Source organism: Lathyrus oleraceus, chromosome 3, assembly GCF_024323335.1.
Source record: "Lathyrus oleraceus cultivar Zhongwan6 chromosome 3, CAAS_Psat_ZW6_1.0, whole genome shotgun sequence".
Taxonomy (NCBI): domain Eukaryota; kingdom Viridiplantae; phylum Streptophyta; class Magnoliopsida; order Fabales; family Fabaceae; genus Lathyrus; species Lathyrus oleraceus.
Window position 1 is genome coordinate 440612404 of NC_066581.1, and position 17549 is coordinate 440629952.

Consider the following 17549-nt stretch of genomic DNA (forward strand, 5'->3'; position numbering starts at 1 on the left):
TTTAATTGAAGACAAGAGGTTCACCGCCATGTGTCATGGTCAGTTATACCAGTAGAGAATGAAGAAAGCTTTTGACAAGAAAGTCAGAAATACTTGCCTAAAAATAAAAGAACGGCTCGCTAAGTTGAAAACTCGAAAGGGCGGCTTAGGCAAAAATGAGTGTCTCGATGGATTGAAAACCTGAAAGGGTGATCCAGGAAAAAGTTAGAGACTTAAAACAGAAAAATTTGTCTCGATAAATTGAGTACCCCACCTCGGGGAAATTTATGCAAAAATTAGGGATCGTGGCAAGTAATTGCATCCTTCTGATCTTCAGATTTTGAAGACATTCTTGAGCACATTGTCGGATTTTGATAACCAATAGCAGTCGAGAGCACAGTGGATATCAAGAGACGGTAGAAGGATTAAGTGATCATTGTGTTCAATGTAGCCCTTTTTCATGTAAATTACCATCTTTCAAACTTTGCAAGAAGTATCATCTTAGAGTTGGGTCATCATAGGATATGATTCCCTAGACCCAATTTCTTTTCTCTTATGCTTTAGGATTATTGAGATTGTATTTCAGATTGTAATCCTTTTCATTATTAATAAAACGAGATTTTCAGTATTTTCAAATATGTTATTTCATTCATGATGTTTGAAATTTTCTTTATATATTGAATCCTTGAAAACTTTGCATTTGCATTTGCATATCAAGCATCATGTTGCATCTTGGCCTTGCTTTTTGTGAGTTTGACAGGTGTCTTATTTCTTCCTTTTCTTGGTCTTTGTTTAGACAAGATGTCTCACCAGTACAACACTCATGATAATCAATAGAAGAAGATGGAGCATTTAGAACAAGAGAATCGTGAACTCCGGGAGGAAGGGACTACTTTGAGGGAAAGATTTGAAAGGCTCACTGCTATGATGTAAGTTCTGGAAACTACTCAAAATCAACCTCCTCCTCAGACTCCGTTTTAGAGGATTGTGATTTCTGAAATCACTTTTATGCCAGTTTTTGTGACTTCAGTCAGTGCTCCACATTACCAGATGCCTCTTGGTTTCCCCTGGGGTATGCCTCATAACTCTTCACCGAAAGGATATCAACCAGCTGTTGATGTTCCCGTTGGTCAACCGGTCATGTGTGTACCACCTCCCATGGTCCATGATACTCCTTATGTGGAAGAACCTTTTTTCCGTGCTAACTAGAGTGAAAGTGTTGGTGTCTATGAAAGGATGGATGAATTTCAAGATCAGTTTCAAGCTATGCAAAAAGAGATTCAAGTTCTGAGGGGAAAATAATTGTTTGGAAAGATTATCATGATATTTTCTTAGTTCCTAATGTGAAGATCCCTCATAAGTTTAATGTTCTAGATTTTGAGACGTGTAAGGGTAACTCTTGTCCTTTGAGTCATTTGGTGATATATGCTCGCAAGATGTCGACTCAAATTGGTAAACATCAACTATTGATTCATTAATTCCATGATAGTTTAACTGGTGCTGCTTTGAAGTGATACATGGGACTTGATAGCACCAAAATCCATACTTTCAACGATCTAGGTGAACATTTTTTCTGTCACTATAAGTAAAATGTTGACATGGTGCCGACCGAAATCAACTTCGTGCTTGTCCCAAAAGGATAAGGAAACTTAAAAAGGGTACGCATAGAGATGGCACGAGATTTTCCCGTAGGTCACTCCTTCGTTAGAAGAGAAAGAGATTTCAAAGTTGTTTTTGAAGACTTTGAGTCCGTTTTACTATGACCAAATGGTTGAAAGCACTCCCGGTGATTTTACCAAGATGGTCAACATAGGGATGAGACTAGAAGAAAGCATTTGTGAGGGACGATTGAAAAAGAGTGGTTCGTCTTACTGTTCCAAGAAGTATGGGAATGGTTTGTCCAAGAAGAAGGAACATGATGCTAATGTTATTTCACAAGAGAAACGTATGAGATCTCCGAGAAGCAATCAACGTCATCAGCATGTGGCGTAGTTACCCTGGTTATTAATCCTACTCCATTTGTTCAAGTAGCACCAAATTATCAACCATGATTTCAACAATGTACTCATCAATAAAATCGTGTCTAGAGACCAGCGCAATTTGATCCAATTCCGATGTCCTATGCGAAATTATTTTCTTCTTTGAGACAAAAGAATTTGGTACATACGAGGACTCCTCCAGCTATTCCGAAGGAACTTCCATGGTGGTATAAAGCTGATCATCATTGTGCACTCCATCAAGGTTCACCCAGTCATGATATTGAAAATTGTTTTACTTTGAAAGTTGAGGTGAGAAGACTAGTGCAAAGTGATATTTTGTCTTTTGAAGACTCTGGTCCTAATGTTCAAGCCAATCTATTGCCTAAACATGGTGGTGTAACTGTAAATATGGTTGAGGGATGTCCTAGAAAGTACCGTGTTTTTGATGTCAAACTAATTAGAAGATCCTTGGTTGAGATGCATGCCACTTTGTGCGAGCCGAGTTATTATGAGCACGATCATGTTTCTTACCATATCTATTCAAGAAATCCTCGAGGGTGTGTTATGGTGAAGATAGATTTGCAAGAGATGCTGGACCAAAATCTTATTCAGATTACAAGAGATATGGATGAAGATGAGCATGGTTTGTATATCATAGTTCCCTATTTCAATATCTCATAACCAGTTGTGATGGCCTACAATAGTAAAAGACATGTTGTTTCTCTGTTGGTTATTCCTTTGGCAGATCTTATACCCTATGAATCTGATAAAGTTGTTCCTTACAAGTACAATGCTACCATGTTCGAAGATGGAAAAAAATCCATATTCCTTCCTTTTCTTTTATTATGAATATTGTTGATGTAAGTGGTGTGACCCGAAGTGGTCGAGTATTTGCTAATGTGGTTCCTAAAAGAATTGAAGATGCTTCGGTGGGTAAGAAAGCTCAGATGGAAACTCCTGTTATGCAATCTGTCCAGTCTAGTGGAGTGAACCATAAATCTGATCAGGATGAAGTATTAAAGTTGATTAAGAGAAGTGAAATCAATGTGGTGGATCAATTATTGCATACCCCATCCAAAAAATATGTCTAATCTTTGATAATGAATTCGGAAGCTCATAGAAAGGCTTTACAGAAGGTCGTGGAGCAAGCCTATATGTCTAATCTTTGTGGCTAACATTACTACGTCTAACAACCTGAGCTTTAGTGATGAAGAATTGCCTCAGCAAGGGAGGAATCACAACTTGGCTTTACACATTTCCATGAATTGCCAAGAAGATGCTTTGTCCAATGTGTTAGTTGACATTGACTCGCCTCTAAATGTTATGTCGAAGTCTACTCTTTCTAAGCTCTCTTATCAAGGTGCTCCGACGAGGTTTAATGGGGTTGTTGTGAAAGCCTTTGATGGCTTGAAGAAGACTATGATCGGAGAAGTTGATCTCTCGTTGAAGACAGGTCCGTGCTTATTTTAGATTACGTTTAAAGTGATGGATATCCATCCCGCCTATAGTTATCTCTAGGATCATCCATGGATTCATGAATTTGGGGCAGTGATGTCAACTCTCCATCACAAGTTGAAATTTATGAAAAATGGAAAGTTAGTAATTGTGGGTGGCGAGCAGGCCATGTTGGTGAGTCATATCTCTTCATTTTCATATATTGATATTGACGAAGTTGTGGGAACTCTGTTTCAAGCTATTTCTGTCGATGATAATGCTGCTAAGAATAATGGGTCATCCATGACTTCTTTGAAAGACGCCCAATAAGTTGTGGATAATGGTCAGGTTGTTGGATGGGGTCAAGTTGTTGAACTTCTTGAGAACAAAAATAAAGCTGGTTTAGGCTTCTCACCCAGTTCAACCCGTAGAGATTTGAAGTGTATCCACGAATTTTTTCATAATGTTAGTTTCATCCACTCCAAAGATCAGTATGTTGTTATGATCCTGGAAGATGATCAAGAGTAATAAGTGCCAAACTTTGTGATGCACAAATTGATATGCAAAAATTGGACCGCTGTTGATGTTACCTTTGTTGCTCACTTGTCAAAGAATATGTTTTTTTTATTTAAAAAAAAAATCCTTTCACTATTCCCAAGGTGAAAGGGAATCTATGTGGGCTTTGTTTCAAATTTGATCATCATTAATAAAATGTTATTTCGTTTACCCATTTTATGTTTTCTCTTTTTTCTTTTTTGAAAAAAATGGTAACATAAAAAACCAAGATAATAATAACTTTTAATATTTGCATCCCAATGTGGTTTATTTGTTCATATTCTAAAATTCAACATAAAATAATTGTGCAAATTGATTATTAAACAAATTGAAAATAATGACCTTATGCCCTCTCCCAAATTTGAAATTCCTGTGTTTGAAATGGAAGAAGATGATGTTGAAGAGATTCCTTATGAGATTTCCCTGTTGTTTTCCCTTATTCTTTGGCCTTTCTTCTTCATTTTGGCTCATCTTTCACTTATTTTGCTCAGAGTTTTCAACTAAGTATATGCAATATCGAATTGTCATCACATACACATAAACTACACATAATCATTCTTTGTTTGGGTTCCATCTAGAATCAATTGATAACGTACAATTTAGGTTGTTGAATTGTAAATTGGATTGATATCTTTGAGGGTTTCAAATAAGTAAACCAAGTTGGGGTTTTCCTTCAATATTAATAAGGTATTTGAAGGTTTTGGACAAGATTACACAATTTGGATCCGATCGAGTGAAGGCTTTGAAGAACAGGGGTTTCTTGCAAAAGAGTAGCGTGAGACAATGTATCATATTGGTAAATCTTGTGTTACACAACAATTTGCAATTTAGATTCGATCGAGTGAAGGATTTAAAGAATGAAAGGTTCTTGCAAAGGAGTAGCGTGAGACGATGAATCAAATTGGCATTGTTTGGTGACTTGGTCAAGCTCAGATCAAAGGAAGAAAAAGTGTTAGAATCATTATCAAACATATAGTTTATAGGGTTGGATTGCTACATTTCTCTTGTATACTACTTTTGAAAAGTAAGATTAATTTTATTATCTGAATTCTAGTTCAAATTGAAAGCGGTCGCACTCATAACGAGGCTGATTGGGGAACTGCCTAAACAAATATGTGTATATTCTCTCTCTCTCTCTGTCTCTCTCTCTCTCTCTCTCTCTCTCTCTCTCTCTTAAGTTTCATTGAAAAAAAAATTGAATTCATCGATTATGCGATCAATACGTTTGGTTAAACCTTTTGAAAATCATTTGAAAAATGTTTTGTTGAGTTGATCACAATATATTAGATTGTGGTTTGATTTGAAGATTAGCAAAACCATGCAAATTTCCTAACAAAATCGATTGCACACAAGGTGTTCGATAATTTGTCTCAATTAAATTTTTGTGTATTTTATCATTGGGAATAAACTATACTTGTAGTATAGCATTCAATTGGTTGTGGTTGAAAGTATTTTGATTAAATTTGTGTTCAATATTATACCTTGATTATAATCACGTATAGCCGAGTTTTTCAATAGTGGTTCGATTAGATGATTCGATCCGGGTCACATCCGCTAGCCATAAAAAAAATTTAGAATATTTTTGTTAAATTTTTTTACTTGAGATCTATTCACCCCCCCCCCCCCTAGGTCGAAGCCTGTCGTCTAACAAGATCAAGTATTTTACTATTACTTTAGGATCAAAATCCAAAAATAGTAGATTGTTTCCCTCTACACACACTAAAAAAAACTATTTTTCAAACTTTATCTCTTTCAAAACTCTTTTAGAACACTCTTTGGAAAACAAAAAAAAAAGTTATTTATTTAAGCATAACCGATTATTTCTCATTGATAATAGATTATAAAGTGTCTTTTTTCTCTCTAATTGATTATGGTTGTGGTGTAATCAATTATGAGTTGTTTCTCACTTAGTAATCAATTATGTATAAGCCTAATATTTAATGTATCATATCCAAGCTAAAATTTCCTATTTTTCATAAGCATAATGAATAAAAGACTCGCCATAATCGACTGTGGACCGGTTTTGGGTGTTTTCAAAAGTTTCACTTTTGGTGATTCTTAATGATTGCTCTGTTATAAAACTAAGTTTTATACGCATTTGAAAAATACAAAATCTAGAAAAAAATATCTCTTTTGTAATTTTGATATGTATTATAAGACCAAGAGAATGTTGTTCTCTTGAAGTTATGAAGTATAAAGGTTGCAAGCTGAACCTATGATAAAATCTTGGGGAAAAGGTTGCAAGTTGAATTTGTGATGAAAACTTGGTGTAAAGGGGTTGAGTTGAAACTCTATTAAAAGCTCTATTAATAGTGGAAGATCTTAAGGAGCTACTCTTAGGGACATAGGGATTGGTGTGTGCCTTGTAGTTTTGGGGCGAAACATAATAAATTTGACATGTTATTTCCTTACGCCCTTATCTATTTATTTTTATCTTATCTTATTTATGTATAATCTTATCCTTCTTCTATTATCTTCTTAAATTGTTTTTATTCATTACATTTATAAAAGTTTTTATGTCACAATTCACCTTCATCTTGTGTTTAAAGTCATTTAGTGAACAACTTAGTCTTCAAGGGAGAATATGAATTAATTTTCATATATTAACTTTGGTAATATGACACTTACACCAAGACAAGGACATGTCATCACTAGATTCATCATGTACTATACCTCTTGGTCAAGTAATTAGAAACAATTGTCTAGTGTTTATAATGCTTTAGGAAATGATAACTTCTTATCACATTGGTTTTGAACTTTGGCAATCAATTGTAGAGTTTGCTTCATCTTTTATATAGAATGAATTATCTGCTTCCTTCTTTTCTAGTTCTTTTATGTGTGGGATGTGAGGTGTTTTAGAATTGTTTTCTCTTATTCAATACTCATTTCCCTATATGTATATTAATCGAGGGGTTTACCATTCTCTAAGTATCCAACTCCTCGTTGTCCTTAAAACTCATTTCAATAGAGGTTCTCCATTTTCCCAGAGTAACTATGGCTACCCTATATTTCCCTCTAGACACGGACTCCTAATTTATTCTATAAAAGATGGAATGCATGTGGATTAGAATGACTACTTGATATTGTTGTAAATCCACCACAATCTATGTAGAATTTCAATCAATCTTGATGAACGAGGTCATTATCAAGCATGCAATGATAATGGAAAGAAAAGAACAATTGAGAAAGAAAGAAAAGAATGTTGGAGAAGAAGAATATTTTCTGCAGAGTTTTCTCTCTATCCACAACCTGTGGAAAATTCTTTATTCACTTTGCAAGTGCAAAATTATGTGAATACAATGTTATGAGTTCTTTCTTCCCTTCATACAAGACTAAGGGTTACTCCCTTTATTTATAGATTTAGGTTATCTTACTCCCTAAGCCAAAGCCCAAAACTATAAAAACCCAAAATAGTTAACACACCTAAAAATAGGCCCAAGTTGAAATCTTGTGTGAAGCAACATGCTTCGACACACTAATACAACTCGACACATCCTTGTTCTGTCAAGTAACCTATTTCGACACAAGGAACTACAATTCAACACACTATAACGGTAAATTCATGACCATTAAGCTATGGATAAACTTAAAGTCAATAAAATTAGAATCGCCATTGTGCTTTTATTGTTTCCAAAGGAAAAGGGAAAAGTACGAACAAAACCCAAAGATAAGAAGTTTTCAAATCAAAACTAATAAAATGGCAGAGATTACAGGTAAGGGAGTTGGTTACATAGAGGGAAGGTGTTAGCACCCAAAGTGTCCTAGGTACTCCAAGGGAGGCTTTTTTTATGTGTGTATGTGTTTTTTAGTATAAAAAATGTTTGAAGCAAATAGAGTGTGGGGATGAGAAAAGAGTTCATTAATTATACTTTTGTGTTTGACATGACCTTCGGACTTGTGCCTACGTACCAACATAAAAATGAGGGATGAAAACCTCGTAGTTCATGGTATCATTTTTAAAATGAGTGGATTGCTTTTAATCAAAATTTAATTTTAAAGAGGCCCAAAAGTTTGAACAGGTGTTAGTTCTTTTTTTCTTTTGAAATTTTAAGTCAATATGGTTAAATTCATTTACAAGTTTTATTTAAGAAAAGAGTTTAAAAATTCAATGGCATAAGACCAAAGTTTCTAATTTGCAATAAGAGTGTAAGTTTTGAAATCACAAGCAAAATTTTTTTTTGAAAAGGGGGAGAGATTTTTAAATTTAAGAAGTGGGAGGAGATGAAGAGACCAATCCTAAGCATAAAATTAAAAGTTAAGAGTTGAAAAGATCTGACCAATGGGATGCGATCCAACAAACAAGAATGTCATGTAGAAAACCCACTTTCCCTTTGGACTTTGAATCAAGCAATAGTCAACAAGCAATTAGCAATATCAAGCAAGGCATCAAATAAAGATGGTCATATCCAAGCAAGCAAATCCTATAGCTAGTAGTCTTCTCTGCCCTCTTATGCATCATATGAAATACTCCTTGATTAACTCAAAATAAGGCATTAGGTACCCAATCAAAATAACAGTTGCATCAAGACCATGTAGCAGATGAATTCAAGTGGATCCTAATACTTGCATCAGATGAAAGCTTAAACCATAATAACTTGGTCTCAGAAATGTTGGCATTGGCCAAGTCCTTTTGCATAGGGGATGCTGCCTAATTCTAAGTCCAAAAGCTCAAATTAAATCCAACAGTCCATACAAACATTTTTAGGGTTTTTGTTGTTTATTAAGTATTTTAAGGTCCTAAGACCACAAACACAAACAAAATACACAAATAAATATATACAATCACAATATATGGCTCAAATGAGCAAAGTGAAAATGACATAAACAAAAACAAGTTAAATGATATGTAAATGACAAACGAATGATAATGACTTGAAATTAAATTGCATAAAAGTAAATGACTTGAAAGTAAAAGCAATATTAATACAAGTTAGTAAAATGTTAGTTGATTAGGTATTAGTGGAGTTTTGTTTTTCAATTAATTAAGTCATTCTTTGGAGAACACTTAATCCTCTATTCACAATCATGGATCCTTGAACCAATACATCTTCCATAAGAAGGAAAAAAGGCCAAGTTTCCACACAATACCATGAAAGGGGTGAGACTTACAATCTCACTTACTAGAAAGTTATGCCTTTTGGGTCAAAATTTAGCTCTATGTTAAGCAATCATAATTGGACTTATGTAGACGTCACAACTATCTGAGGCCGGGCAATAATTTTTTTGGTGTTAATGCATGTTAGAGATATGGTATAATGAACCAAACTCCTAAAACATACCACACACAAAAACAAAACATATCAAAGGATGGACATATCCTATCCATACTTGTGTTGGTTCATCTAACACAAGGTTATTCATGAGCCAATTAGCCTTATGATATTGAGATTTCATTGGTCAATGAAAAGAATGGGAGAGAACGGGATTGAAGATGAAGAGGGAGGGGAGATGACAGAAACACAAATTGGTCATAGGAGGAATTTTATCAAATTAATATTTGGGAGATGAAATGTACATTTCATCAATCCCATAAATCCAATGGTTTTAACTTAACAAAAGTCAAATCAACCTTGACCAAGGCCCAAACACATAGTCAAACATCACAAGTCAATAAAAAAGGCTCAACATAATTTCTATGCAATTAACCAATTTAAAATCAAATTAAAAATGTATTTAAATTAAAATTAGTTTGGTCAAAACCTAAAACCTCTTCAACACACCAAAGGAATGGCCAAGAGATTTATCCTAGGTCAAACAAGGTCAAAGGACCTTAGACAAAAAATTTCATAATTTTTGAAAAGTCAGAAGTATTTTAAAAAATTAAAAATATGCACAAAAACATTTAATTCATGAAAAATATCAAAATTAATCCAAAAGATGATTTTAATTCAGAAAATTAATGAGAAAAATATTTAAAGATTTTTTGTGAAAGTCCCATATTTTTTGGATTAAAAATGAAATTAATATGAATTAAACAAAATAAAGGGATTAAATGAAAAATCAGAAAATAGAAAGAAATTCAAAAAAATAAGGGCCATCAGATCTCCCATATTAATTGAGGTGGCAGATCTGATGGCCAAGCGTGCACTTCCATCATGTTCTATAGTCAACGCGTGTACACGCGTGGTAATCCGGAAGAATGGCTCAGATTAAAACGTTGGACTCAGACCAGATGGTCCGGGTCAAGTCAACACACCACCGGAGCCCTAGCTCCGGTCATCTTCTCTGGTGAGGGCCACCAGACTGGTCAAACCAAAACCTTATGAAATATGGAAAATGAATACACTAATTTGAAGAAAAAATGCTCAGGAGCATGAATCTGGCCTCATTTTCCTCCAATTCCAAGTATATAAAAAGATACAGGGATTTGAATTATGAGGATCATGGACTGAGTTGCTTCGGTTTGACTTCAAAGCAACTCGATCTTGTTGCCTACATTGGTAGGACTTCAGCCAACCAAAAATCATAAAGAATAGTGAAAAATTGAGGGAGAATCGAAGAGATGACAATTCTGAAAAATTACCTTCGAGGGAGCTTCAACCTTGCTTGATCTTGATTCTAATTGTGCTTGTCTTTGTTTCAGAAGCTTGTAGGAAGTGATTAGGATCAAGAAATGGCTTGAACTCTTGGAGTTTCAATCTTAAAACAGATGGAGATTTGAAGCTCAATTTTCAAATGAAAACCTTCAAGATTATACTTTAATGATGACGGTTTGTATTGCAGGTTCAAAGCTTAGGCATCAGGTCCTTAATTCTGAGCAATGAGGGTTATATTTATAGCCAAAGAGATTCATTTCCACACACTTTTAAAAATTGCCAATTTAAGTAATTCTCTTTCCATGCTTGCATGGGCGTTGTAGCTGTAAATTCATGACCATTAAGAAGGGAAAAGTACGAACAAAACCCAAAGATAAGAAGTTTTCAAATCAAAACTAATAAAATGCCAGAGATTACAAGTAAGGGGATTGGTTACTTAGAGGGAAGGTGTTAGCACCCAAAGTGTCCTAGGTACTCCTAGGGAGCCCTTTTTAATGTGTGTATGTGTAGGGATGAGAAAAGAATTCATTAATTTTAAAGTAAGAGATCAGACTTGTGCCTACGTACCAACATAAAATAAGAGATAAAAACCTCGTAGTTCGTGGTATCAATTTTAAAGTGAGTGAATTGCTTTTAACAAAAATTTAAGTTTAAAAGAGGCCAAAAGGGCCTAAAAGAATTTGAATTAGTGTTAGTTCTTTTCGTCCTTTGAAATTTTAAGTCAATATGATTATATTTATTTACAAATTTGATTTAAGAAAAGGAGTTAAATAAAATCAATGGCATAAGGCCAAAGTTTCTAATTTGCAAAAGAGTCTAAGTTTAGAAATCATAAGCAAAGAAGATTTTGAAAGGTGGGAGAGATTTGAAATTTAAGAAGTGGGAGAAGATGAAGAGACTAATCCTAAGCAAAAATTTAAAAGTTATGAGTTGAAAAGACTTGACCAATGGGATGCAATCCAATATACAAGAATGTCATATAAAAACCCATTTTCCCTTGGATTTAAAATCAATCAATATCATACACAAGTAGCAAGATGAAGAGCAAGGCATCAAGTAAAGATAGCCACTTCCAAGCAAGCAGCTTCATAGTCTTCTTCTTAAACTTCCCATGCATCAGATGACTTACTCCTTGAATGGCTCAGAATAAGGCATTGGACACAGGTTCAAAGTAACATATGCATCAAGACCATATAATAGATGAACTCAAGTGGATCACAATACTTGCATTAGATGAATGCTCCAATCAGAATAGCTTGGTTTCAGAAATGTTGGCATTGTCCAAGTCCTTTTGCATAGGGAATGTTGCCTAGTTCTAAGTCCAAAGCTCAGGTCAAATCCAACAGTCCACACAAATATTTTTTAGAAGTTTTTGTTGTTTATTAAGTATGTTAAGGTCCTAAGACCACAAACACAAACAAGATAAATAAACAAATATATACAATAACAATATATGGCTCAAGTGAGGAAAGTGAAAATGGCATAAACATACACAAGTTAAATGATATATAAAATGACAAATGATAAGTGGCTTGAATTTAAATCGCATAAAGTAAATGACTTGAAATTAAAAGCAATTATAATAAAGATTAGTCAAATGTTAGCTGAGTAGATATTAGTGGAGTTTTTCTTTTCAATTGTTTAAGTCATTCTTTGGAGAACACTCAACCCTCTATTCACAAGAATGGATCCTTGAACCAAGACATCTTCTAAAGAAAGAAAAAAATACCAAGTTTACACACAATACCATGAAAGGGGGGAGACTTACAATCTCACTTATTAGCGCTATGTTAAGCAATCGTAATTGGAGTTATGTAGAAGTCACAACTATCTATTGGTGTTAATCCATGTTAGAGATATGGTATATTGAACCATACTCCTAAAACATACCACATGCAGAGTTATTAATGAACCAATTAGCCTTAGGATATTGATATTTCATTGGTCAATGAGAGGGATGGGATAGAATGGGATTGAAGATGAAGAAGGGGGGGGGGGGGGGGAAATGAGACAAACACAAATTGGTCATGGGAGGAGCTTTATCAAATTAAAATCATTCATTCATTTTGGGAAATGAAATGTATTATTAATCAATCCCATAAATCCAATGATTTTAATCCAACAAAAGTCAAATCAACCTTGATCAAGGCCCAAGCACATAGTCAAACTTCAAAAGTCAATAGAAAAGGCTCAACAATATTTCTACACAATTAAACAATAAAAAATCAAATTAAAATGCATTTAAATTAAAATATGTTTGGTCATAAACCTAAAACCCCTTCAAAACACCAACTAAATGGCCAAGAGATTTATCATAGGTCAAACAAGGTCAAAGGACCTTGGAGAAAAAAAATCATTATTTTTGAAAATTCAGAAGTATTTTTAAACAATTAAAAATATGCACAAAAACAAATAAATCATGAAAAATATCAATATTGATCCAAAAAATAATTTTAATTCAGAAAATGAAAGAGAAAAATATTTGAATTTTTTTTGTGAAACTCACATATTTTTTGGATCAATAATGAAATTAATATGACTTAATTAAAATAAAGCAATTAAAAGAACCAACACACGAGATGGAAGATCAGATGGTGATAAACGCGCATTCCACATGTTCCCTACTCAACTGAACCACACACATGGTAATTAGAACCAACACATGAGATTAAAACATTTTAAAAAGCACTACAACAAACAAGACCTTAGACAGCGCTTTTTTTAGCCTTAGACAGCGCTTTAAAGCGTTGTCTAAACCTCTGCTGCTAAAGGTTTAGACAGCGCTTTTTTAAATCTTAAAAGCGCTGTCTAAGCCCCCCCCCCCCCCCCGTTAGACAGCGCTTTGGCCAAAAGCGCTTTATAAGACCCTCTTATTTTAAATTTTTTAGGTATACCTTAGACAGCGCTTTTGAAAAGCGCTGTCTAAGCCCCACCCCCTTAGACAGCGCTTTGGCCAAAAGCGCTTTCTAAGACCCTCCTATTTTAATTTTTTTAGGTATACCTTAGACAGCGCTTTTCAAAAAGCGCTGTCTAAGCCCCCCCCCTTAGACAGCGCTTTTGCCTAAAGCGCTTTCTAATCCCCCCCTTGGTGAGGTAGACAACATGGATAATTCAATGCCACCATTTCCTACCATGTATATTAAATTAAAAGAACCATTTAACTCTAATTCACAAACTAAACATATAAGTTGCAAAACTAATTGCAATATACCTTATGGTTCGCAACATTGTTTGGCACGTCTATATTCAAAAAACATCTTCCAGGGTAACTTTGATTCTTTATCTCAATCAGTAGAGCGCTTATGATTGGAATGCAAACTCCTGCAGCTAGGGCAAAGTCATGTGGATTACTCTTTCCTTCAACCCTGGACATGGAATAGACTTCAAATAGTGAAACGTGATAATGAAAAGCTATTGATGTTGAAGGATATAAATTAAAGATTACTGGAAAAACTTATAAAGCCAGTAAGCCGTAATATTATTACTCAAGACATTCACTGAGTTATGAGTTACAATTATAAGTTAATAAATTGGTTCAAAATCAATTCAGAACAAATAATCAAGATAGAACTAGTAATATTGCAAATATACCAATCATATGAAATAGAGATAGAAGGGATATCATTGAAGAAGGCCTCTCGAGCTCCAGCTACAGTGCCTGAATAAACACTGAAAGGGAATTAGACATAACAGGTACAGACACAAAACTGTTTATGATAACAACTAGAGACACAAGTTTAGCAAAAAGAAATATTGAGCAAATCATACGAGGTTCACTTCAAATTCCAAGGAAATGGAATCATCATCATGTTCATAGCTTAGAATGATGATAAGGACATGTGATAAGTTAATTTTACAAATGAAAGTGTATTTAAGCATTAAATAATATAAGTGCTTATGTCATGAGATAAAATTTATAAATAAACTCTTGTATAGACTCCTACATAGGTAGGAAAATGGTGCTACATACATATGATAGCCGCAGTTGCTACCCTTATTAATGCCACTGACTACCTGTTCAAAAAAAAACAAGCACATGAAAAGTCAGGTGTTTTTTTTAGTTGATTAAGATAAAGTTGATAAGAAATAGTTATAAAATAGTGGTAAGAAATATTGAAAGAAGCATCCAATAACTGTGAGAGTTTTGAACAACAGTTTGATACATAAGTTGAAATTAGTTTCTGCATATGAACAAGAGTTATGACCAGATCGGGAATTATAGGAAAGAGCGCTTTGGAAATTCCGAGAGAAGTGCAATCAGCGGGAGTTCCTGGAAGTAGTAATTGAGAGAATTGAGGGAGTGAAAATGGAAAAAGAAGAACGAGAAAGAGAAAAACGAACCAGAAACGGCGAAGGAAGCGAGGGTTCCATGAATGTGAACTTGTTTTGCAGCTACAGGATGAAGCCATGTGATGCTGTGACTAACAACTGATTTCTCGCTGCAACAAAGAGAAGAATTAGTATATTTGCGATGATGAATTGATCCTGCAGCAACACACCACTGACCTACACTGTCATCATGCCAGAATCTATCCCACTAAAGTCCTGACCTGCAGCCAAACAGCAACATCAGTGCAACCAAACGTTGTACCACAAAACTACATAAATGCCACACCACAGTTAAATTGGATAAAGGTTAACATGGTTCATTCATAATGCAATCAGTCCACAAGCTTACCTAAAGAACAACTTTACAAACCAAGGTCATAACCAGCAAGAAGCACCATCAATGCCAAGCCACGAAGTGTGTTGACTTACCATGGAACTAAAACCACAAAACTTGCCATTGAATTACCAAGACCATTGCATGAATCAACAACCAACAATTTACCTACAAGAAGACCAACCAACCAGGTTGTACAAAAAAAAAACAAGTAACGCCATACCAATTGGAAATAATCCATGACAGAATGAAATTCAAATCCTTGTCACACCAGGGGATCCAAGTCAAAACATGGCAATTATTTTGTAGCATGAGTGCCAGATTGTATTGTCTTTCTTGAATCAGTTGAAGCATACCACCTGCAACAGTTGAGTAGGGCATCAATTACAGGGCTTGCCAATGTTGTATCATACAACAGAACCATCATGAACCTACATCCACAAGCTCATATTAGTTACCATCCAATTCTAGCCTGGAAGGAGGTTTCAACATAGCTCATGGCAAGCATAATCAATCTACAGACTAAACTGATGCGACAATCATAAGCCAAATGCAGGTATGCCTTTTTTCAATAAGTCAGAAACTACACCAAGCTGTAATAGTAGCCAATTGACATAGTCATGAGCTGAACCTGCAACATGTGTAAAATAGGAGTCATTGCCAAACAAACTTGCATCAAGCCACCAAAGCCTGTAATCAAGCCATGCCAGCACCAGGTTTTACAAACCAGCACAGTGAACTTGCAATGCTTGAAACTTACTTGTATTGCAGCAATGCACAATGGTCCTAACATAACACTACATCAAAGAACAAAAAACAACATAACAACATAACATTTCCTAAATTCAAGTTACTAACCAAATTGGCATTAAAAAGGGGACATGTTCAACAGGTCATCAATCAAGCTTCACAACAAATGTCACTTAAGTCAACCTTCCACAACCAGCCACTAATAGAATCATCCTAACCTAAGTAACTAACTTCATCAAACTAACTGCCAACTCAGTGAGTTAATAGAAAAAACTCACTAAGTTCATCTCAACTAACTCCAAACCAACTCCTAACTTATTCCAAACCTATTCTATTCCAGACCTAGTGCATATATATCATCATCTCCATCATCATTGCAAGGGCTTGGCATCATTCCCTCAAGCTCCTAAGCAATCCTCTCTGAATTTTCTCCCTCTTCCACACTACACGCATGATCCCAAAGCTATTAAAGCTCATCATTAGAGCTTCAATTTCACTTGTGCTAAACTTCTCCCACACAATACCAAAGCACTCAATTCACTCAGGTTTTGAATCCAGAAGAAGAAGAAGAATCAAGGAGAATAAGAAAGTGCGACCAGTACAAGGAACAAGCTTTGAAAGACATTACCTGGAAGGTCATCATCGCCGTCAACAACTTCGGCAAGGTAATTATGAAAAATTTCGCTTTTCTTCAAATTTTGGTTACCAATATGTAGAGGATGATGAGAGGATTCAAAGTCCTCATCCCTGGGGCTTTGAATCAGTGAGGATAGAATTTAATTGGAGATTTTCGTGTTAGGGTTCTTGGGATGATTGGTTTAGGTTAGGTATTTAGAGGTCCAATTGCATCAAATTAACTAGGGATTTGGGTAGAGCATGAGTAGATGGAGATTTTGGCAGCTCCAATGTTGGTTTTGGTGGCCATCGCCGCCAGGAGTGATGGACGACGCGGTGGCATGTGTCATCTCCGGCAGACGTGGAGGGAAGTAGTGTTGTTGACTCTTTCAAAAAATTGTTGAATTTGATCTTGATGGGCTTGATTTGGCCAGATCCATATCTTGATCTTGAAAGACTTTAAACAGCGCTTTATCAAAAGCGCTGACTAAGGTCTATATTTAAAAGCGCTTTCTAAAAGCGCTGTCTAAGGGGGGGTCTTAGACAGCGCTTTCTAAAAGCGCTGTCTAAGACCCCCCCCTTAGACAGCACTTTCATTATTTTTTTAGAACATTTTTCGTGTTTTATTTTTATTTTAACCTTAGACAGCGCTTTCTTTTAAAAGCGCTGTCTAAGATGCGCTGTTAAAAAACCTTTTTGGCGTAGTGAAGATCTTGTGATTGAGGTGCTTGCCAACACATCACCGGAGCCAGAGCTCTAGTCTTCTTCTCCGGTGGACCTCACCGGACTGGTCCACCATCAACCGTCACCAAAATCAAAAAGTAAGACATGGATCTAAAGAAAAAATGCTCAGGAGCTCGAATCTGGCTTCAATTTTGTCCAATTCCAAGTATATGAAAAGATACAGGGAGTTGAATTTTGAGGATCATGAACTGAGTTGCTTCGATTTGACCTCAAAGAAACTCAATATTGTTGTCTACATTAGTAGGACTTCAGAAAACCAAAAATCAACAAGAATAGTGGACAATTGAGAGAGAA

The 17549-nt window shown here is 35.2% G+C and overlaps 1 protein-coding gene across 1 annotated transcript; it reads right to left on the minus strand.

Moving 5' to 3' along the window:
- Window positions 1-13618: 13618 nt before the first annotated feature.
- On the minus strand, window positions 13619-16539 carry LOC127131609 (uncharacterized). The gene is made up of 10 exons (XM_051060522.1): window positions 16525-16539; window positions 15874-15943; window positions 15709-15777; window positions 15242-15314; window positions 15068-15081; window positions 14825-14968; window positions 14689-14753; window positions 14454-14497; window positions 14075-14152; window positions 13619-13848 (listed from the first exon to the last, which is right to left on the minus strand). The coding sequence occupies exons 1-10, from the start codon at window positions 16537-16539 to the stop codon at window positions 13680-13682; spliced, it is 741 nt and encodes a 246-aa protein (XP_050916479.1). The 3' UTR covers window positions 13619-13679.
- Window positions 16540-17549: the final 1010 nt, after the last annotated feature.

Bases quoted from the DNA above. Each gene is read 5' to 3' on its own strand.
- LOC127131609 (XM_051060522.1), bottom strand. The intron at 14,754-14,824 runs GTTCGTTTTTCT...TACTACTTCCAG, and splicing joins CGCTTCCTTCGCCGTTTCTG to GAACTCCCGCTGATTGCACT. The intron at 13,849-14,074 runs GTATATTTGCAA...TTCCATGTCCAG, and splicing joins ATCTCTATTTCATATGATTG to GGTTGAAGGAAAGAGTAATC.